Source organism: Nerophis lumbriciformis, linkage group LG07 (genome assembly GCF_033978685.3).
Source record: "Nerophis lumbriciformis linkage group LG07, RoL_Nlum_v2.1, whole genome shotgun sequence".
Lineage (NCBI taxonomy): Eukaryota > Metazoa > Chordata > Actinopteri > Syngnathiformes > Syngnathidae > Nerophis > Nerophis lumbriciformis.
Genome location: NC_084554.2, coordinates 26,562,835 through 26,570,000, shown reverse-complemented (window position 1 = coordinate 26,570,000; position 7,166 = coordinate 26,562,835). Strand labels below are relative to the sequence as shown.

General features: G+C 42.8%; 1 protein-coding gene across 2 annotated transcripts in view; it reads right to left on the bottom strand.

Moving 5' to 3' along the window:
- ppp1r16a (protein phosphatase 1, regulatory subunit 16A) overlaps positions 1–7,166 on the bottom strand; it is a 33,782-nt gene that overhangs the window by 10,908 nt on the left and 15,708 nt on the right. Inside the window, exons 2-11 of one of the 2 annotated variants that reach the window (XM_061965568.2) lie at positions 5,582–6,037; positions 5,179–5,505; positions 4,862–4,932; positions 4,317–4,462; positions 3,016–3,119; positions 2,813–2,937; positions 1,756–1,881; positions 1,590–1,665; positions 1,398–1,527; positions 1,173–1,326 (exon numbers count right to left, since the gene is read on the bottom strand). In XM_061965568.2, coding sequence (XP_061821552.2) covers positions 1,173–1,326; positions 1,398–1,527; positions 1,590–1,665; positions 1,756–1,881; positions 2,813–2,937; positions 3,016–3,119; positions 4,317–4,462; positions 4,862–4,932; positions 5,179–5,425 — 1,179 coding nt within the window. In that variant the 5' untranslated portion in view covers positions 5,426–5,505; positions 5,582–6,037. Of the gene's footprint in view, positions 1–1,172; positions 1,327–1,397; positions 1,528–1,589; positions 1,666–1,755; positions 1,882–2,812; positions 2,938–3,015; positions 3,120–4,316; positions 4,463–4,861; positions 4,933–5,178; positions 6,038–7,166 lie in introns of both variants that reach the window. The other variant, XM_061965566.2, reaches the window with a different exon arrangement.

Here is a 7,166-nt window from a genome sequence, read left to right as displayed (position 1 = left end):
GAATTCACAGAAATACCGGGACCAGATCCTGAGGCTTATTGTTGTGCCATTCACCTGAGACCATCACCTAATGTTGCAGCATGACAATGCACAGCCCCATGTTGCAAGGATCTGTACACAAGTCCTAGAAGCTGAAAACATCCCAGTTCTTACATGGCCAGCATACTCACCGGACATGTCTCCCATTGAGCACATTTGGAATGCTGTGGATCGGTGTATACGACAGTGTGTTGCAGTTCCTGCCATTATCTAGCCACTTCGCACAGCCATTGAAGAGGAGTGGACCAACATTCCACAGGCCAAAATCAACAACCTGATCAACTCTATGCGAAGGAGATGTGTTGCACTGCGCTAGGCAAATTGTGGTCACACCAGATACTGACTGCATTTCTGACACCCACCCCCACACTCCCAATAAAGCAAAACTGCACATTTCAGCGTGGCTTTTTATTGTGGACAGCCTAAGGCACACCTGTGCAATAATCATGCTGTTTAATCAGCATCTTGATGTGCCACACCTGTGAGTTGGGATGGATTATCTTGGAAAATAAGAAATGCTCACTAACACAGATTTAGACAGATTTGTGAACAATATTTGAGAGGAATAGGTATTTATGTGTATACAGTAAAAGTTTTAGATCTTTGAGTTCCACTCATGACAAAATGGGAGCAAAAACTAAAGTGTTGCGTTTACATTTTTGTTCAGTATATATATATATATATATATATATATATATATTACATACATATACACATACATACACACGGACGTAATCATGCATTGTATTACTTTAATATTTTTCAAGTAAAAAACGTTTCTTTTTAAGGTGTGGCGATTAATTTTAGTAGTACTAGTGACTTCCTTGTTCATTTACAGAATGCTGTCAACTTCCTTTGTTTTCACTTTATCAAACTGCACATGCAAGTGACGCCAAGACCACATTTGGGGCCACATTGGGGCTTGTGCGCGTTTATACAGGAGTCTGATAAAGATCACATCTTACTTGCAGTGTAAACAGTCAGCTGGAAAAAATCCGATTTGTGCCACTTAGGCCTGCAGTGTAAACGTAGACTTATTTTCAGGATGAATGATAGAGAACATTTATTCAGATGAACAAATCCAAACATGGAGAAAACTTTTTAAAAAATAGTATTTTTCAATATAAACTTACATGCTGGTGCAGCTCGTTGTCAGTCTGCCGGTCCTCATCGTCGTCTTGTGGCTCGTGCTGACGACCCCTCTCTTGCCACACCATGGCCTCTTTGTGGTGCTCCCGTCGATAAAGGCTGGAGCGCTCGTTCACGCTGACGCGACGCACCACTTTCCTGTGAGGACATACGGGACCAATTTGCTGAATGTGTTCTCCCATTTGTGGTCCCATCAAGTCTTTTCTTACCCTCTGCTGCCAGTACTGGAAGCCCGTCTTTGCAGGGTGCCTTTCTGTCGGTCATGGCTTTTCATGATGGCGTCATGTTTGTGCTTGAGGTCCATCAGTTTTGCTCTGACTTCCTCATCCATGCACACATCTTTAAAAACAGTACAGTCAGATACTAGGCAGGACTTACGGCAGGACATAAACAGAACTTGCCAAGGGGAGTCTCCTCCAGGACAGACTTGGTGTCCAAGCTGGCTTCATGGGCCACCAGCAGTTCAACCATTTGGATCTGTGGTACAAACCAACACTATATAGCATTCTTTTTTGTGGTGGCTGTGAGCTATTGGTTAAGTTGTTATACTGTAACTGCAGTACTGACTTGTCCCCAGCAGGAAGCAGCATGTAACGGCGTCCAGCCATCACCGTCCTTCACCTCCACTTGAGCCCTGTGCTCCAGCAGCAGCTCAGCCACTGACAGGTAGCCATTAGCCGATGCTATATGGAGCTAGAAGCACAATGCACATTTGTAGGGTTGGAGATGTATTTAGAAAGTAGGGATGTCAAAGATAACGAGTGAACTCATGTAATTAATCACAAAAAAATTATCGCATTAATCATGTATAATTGCAGATTAATAACGCAATTTATTTTGAGAAAAAATGCTCCTTTATCTTAACCGCAGATGGTTACCTGAACATCGACGTTGGTTGTTATAAGGTCAGTGAACAGGTCAATGTATACAAAGATGAGTGAGGAGACTCAGACTGGTGTACTCGCTGGCAAATTTTGCTTCAAAATAAACCCTTAATGTTGATCAAACTGGCTTAAGAGCAGGGTTTGAGCAAATAAATGACATTCAGACATACATTCAAGTAAAATAGTTTCTTTAAATTCCTGTGTGACATTCTGATAAAAAAAAGGCATTTGTGTCCAAATATTGGGGTCTTTTTTTAAGTATTTTAAATAATAATAATAATAATAATAACTGGGATTTATATAGCGCTTTTCTAAGTACCCAAAGTCGCTTTACATGTGGAACCCATCATTCATTCACACCTGGTGGTGGTAAGCTACTTTCATAGCCACAGCTGCCCTGGGGTAGACTGACAGAAGTGTGGCTGCAATTTGCGCCAACGGCCCCTCCGACCACCACCTATCATTCATCATTCAGTTCACCGGTGTGAGTGGCACCGGGGGCAAAGGGTGAAGTGTCCCGCCCAAGGACACAACGGCAGCGATTTTTGGATGGTAAGAGGCGGGGAGCGAACCTGCAACCCTCAGGTTTCTGGCACGGTTGCTCTACCCACTACGCCATGCCGCCCCTATAAATGATGCAAGCAGGTAATTTTCTGCTATTAATCACAACTAATCAAAATTCAAAAGTATGATTTAAAAAGTAATCATTAGACAGCACTGTTAAAAAGACAACTGCTCACCAGTGTTGCTCCATTATCATCCCGACTGTTTAAGTCAGCTCCATTCTGAACAAGAGCTCTGATGTCAGCAAGCATGGCAGCCTCTTTAGCTCCTCTGCATTCATCTATGCGCACCTGCGTTATCCCTGCACACACAAACACACATTAATCCTGACCGGTACACTAAATGACATGTGAAGCAGTGTTTGACTCATCTGTCTGACCCTGTTCTGCCATGACCATCTCCAGGAGCTCCAGAGTGGCCTCGTCCTCACATAGGTCATAGGGCATGTTGCCATCCGCATTGACAGCCAGCAGGTTGGCCCCTCTAAAAGGCACAGTACGAATGCAAACATGATACGAGTGTACAGTGGTACCTCAACTTACGAGTAATTTGAGATACAAGCTGTCTCACAGCTTTTTACTAGGCTTTAAATTCCAAGCAAACCTTAAGTTAAGAATATTTTCGCTCCCGATTGCAGTATTATTTATAAACAGGTTTGGGCTATTCGAGCAAAAAAAAAAATTATAAATTGTTACTTCTTGTTGTGCCTGGTTTGTTTACACAAAATTACAAATACATTTTTATTAGACAGTTGACGTGTGCGTTTGAGCATCACTCAAACATCAACATCTTGCCCTCCGACCATCAGAACTAACTAAGAAAGTTTGTGTGAAGAATAACAAGCGGTCGACAAAATCAGGGAACCAAACCATTAATAATATGTCCTACCTGTATGCAGTCTACCTGGTGAGTCAGTTCCGTGGCATGAGTCTGCGGCAGTGAGCCACCAGCATGCGGCCACAAATGACGAACATTTATCCATAAAAGTATTGAGAAGCAGTGTTTCAATTTGTTGTGTTTAGTCCTGACTCAACGAACTGGATGGTTGAATAATAGCTTTGGTTGACAGAAACACATCGATTTTTGTGTTTTCAACCAATAAGTGACTTTTCCAGTCTGTCCCTCAAAGACGTTGGAGATTAGGTTGCCAGATGCTACAAGAGAAACACTCAGTGGCTCTATAAAAACAAGTAGATTATAATAAGGGGTTGCAGACTTGGCAACACTGGACGAGAGAATCAACAAATTAAAAACACATTATTCTGCTCCTAAGGTAAATACTGTACAATATTAATATATTATTACATAATACTGTAGGTTGTAGTGCGTGCTATTATAATGATTTTGAAACAGTATGTCCAGGGTGTACCTCACCTTCCGCCCGAATGCAGCTGAGATAGGTTCCAGCATCCCCCGCGAACCCGATCGGTCAAGTGGTAGAAAAAGGATGGATGGATGGATTTATCATCTAAAAGTTTTTGTTAATAAAACGCATTTTACATGTTTTGTTTTGGGAAGACCAAGCACGGATTAAATTGATTTTAAATTACTTCAATAGGCGGGGCTGCTTATAGATACGAGTGTTTTGAGTTACGAGCTTAGTCGCGCCATACACTGTGCTTGTAGGTTGAGGTATCATTGTGTACTATACATACATGCACACATTATGGACCAACTTACGCCTGAATAAGGAGCTGCACCAGCCCAGTATGCCCACAGGTAGCAGCAGCATGCAGCGGTGTCCACAGCTCGCTGTCGCAGGCGTTGACGCAGGCACCTGCGTCCAGCAGGCACTGCACCACGCCCACATAGTCATCGATGCAGCACTGGCAGGACAGATGGAGATTTACATGCGGAACATGGTGAGGATAGGCTTCTGTACATAAAAGGGAAATGGCCAACAGATGCTTATGTAAGCATCAATGTTTTTGAATTGGACAAGTTGCTGACATATAACACAAAGTAGTGGAATGGCCATGTTAGGGTGTGGTTCTCAGAGAAAAGCTCATCAAACAAAATAAACTGCATGACCTTGTCTTCCGAATCTGACTGGAGTGTTCAGGAAAAGAATGTTCCCCTTTCAACTAAAAACTGTGGGAAGGAGACGGTGTGTTTGTGTAATTAAGATAAGTGAAGGCTTAGACAAAACAAATACAAAGAGCAGCACACAAATATGCGTTGGAGAGGTTGAACGCCATTCTCATAAGGTGCTGAAGACAGTTTACCTGATGTAGGGCAGTCAGTCCATCCTCGTTGACCAGATCTGGACTCACGCCACTGTTGAGCAACTCTCTTACTAGAAGACCAACAAACCTACACATAAATCATACATGGCAAGAAATCCAGCTTCCATAAATAGTGTTGCTTGTCTGTGTGCAAGGTAACAGCAAATTTAAAGGATAGCCTTAATACTGCTCCTGATAGGTTATAGAAAACAAAGACACCATGCATATGTAAGCACTTTGCTACAAAAATCATATGTTGATGCATTTATTATAAATTTGGTCATATTAGAAGATCTACGTAGGAATATGGGACTGACCCTCATCCACGTCATTGCGTGTTGTTGCGTCAAGAAGGGTGATGGCGCTGGGAAATTTAACTTTTCTGCTACGCTCCTTCTTCTTGTCCGCTTTGGCCTTAGATCCACGAGCTGCATCCTTCTCCATCTGACCCCAAGCCTTCAGCTGCTGCGCGCGCCGTCTCTGAGCGTGCTTGAGGCGTTCGGTGGCGCTCAGACGGCCGACAGTGGACATCTCCGCAAGCAACTCGCCGTGGTCTGCTGCCATAACGCCACTACACACTAAATACTTGTGCTTCACTTAACTGAAATTGTGTTTAATCCATATTCCAGGCATCCATTTGTCTCCTAAACTTCAAAACAGGTCTTTGTTAGGGACTAAAAATATACTCTGATTCAAATCTATGTTGGGGGATTAGATTACCTATATATCAATGATTGCAGGAAGGGGCAACATATAGAACAACCACAATGTCTCTGTCCCATCTTTCAGACCATGGCAGGAAAACAGATGTAAGAAAAATGTGTCCGGACCAAAAGCATCCGAGGTGATGACTGCAACGGAGTCCTCTCCATGTCATTGGCAGGAAACTTGGTCAAAGATCCACTGTTGGAGTCCAATTTCTTTTAAGGTTAGATGTTCCCTCTGAGCTTGTAATCCATATTGGTCCAAGACTTGGACCCAAAAGAAAGGCAAATTCCTTTGAATTTATTGTGGCTACAGGTAACTGGAATCTGTAATGTCTACACAAGGCCTACTGCAGCTTACGCAGGATGTGAGCGCTTTCTAAATAACACCATTGTAGACTGGGAACCTTTTGACAGGTCGTCATGATGACATTGGACTCAGACGTCACAATCACCTGTCTTCCAGCAGCAACTGTGGACAGAGAGAGTACATTTGATTGCCATGTTATAGTACAATGTGCGTGCACTGCTATGTTTAACTCCTTCGCTCCTTCCAGCTACTCCATACTCTCCCACTCCTCTCCTGAAGGAAACCTGAGACAGTGGGACTCTTTCCATTAATGATTGACACACCTTGCAGCCCAGCAGCACACTTTGCAAGCATCAGGCATAACCACAGTGGTATGGCTCAAAAAGAGGGATGTGGAGGGAGGCGAAGTGGACTAAAGCCGGTCTTGGACATGATGATACATGGCAAGATCTAACCCCGGCATGCTTATTCAGTCAGTTCTCATTAGCCTAACAGTTTGTGGCCCACACACTTGGCAATTTCTCAGCTCTTCATATTTTATTTAGAGTAAGGTCTGCGAGTGCTGAGAGGAAGGTCAACTAGAGAGGCATAGTGACATAGAAAGACATAAAGCCAGGGCCTCAACCAACATCACCGCGACCGAATCAACACCGACAACAGTGGCCTTGGCATGACACAAACACTCTTTTACTACATTTCCATACTATTTTTAGGAGGGCTAACCTCACCCTTTGTCACAAGTTACAATGTAAGGATTTCCTTATATTCAAGCAATAGCTTAACATTCCTCCTTTAAATGACGGGCTAGAACATGCATTCAGAAGTTGAGTGTTTTCTGTTGAAAATGTTTAGTCTTATTCTTACGTGTGCTCTACACCAAGGGTCTACAAAGTGCGGCCGAGGGGACGTCTGCAACTAAAGCTATTTTTCTAATGTCATGCGGCACATTTTAAAATTGTGTATAAAAAGTGGAATAAAAGAGCAACAGGTGTAATGGAACAAGAACAATTGGACACTAATAGCTCAAAGCTGAGATGCATGCTGTTTAAAAAAAAATCAATACATGGTTTTGACGGATAAAAATATGTAAATGGCCCCCGCATCCTTTAATTTTTCAGAGTGCGGCCCTCAATGGAAAAAGTTTGTACACACCTACACAGTATATTTTTTCTTGAGTTGAGTTGAGTTTGTTTATTTCGAGCATGCATACAACATGATACATCCCAATTTCCAGTTTCTCTATTCAACATGTTCGAAAAGGAGTAGGAAGAAGCAGAGCTTATTTAATCCT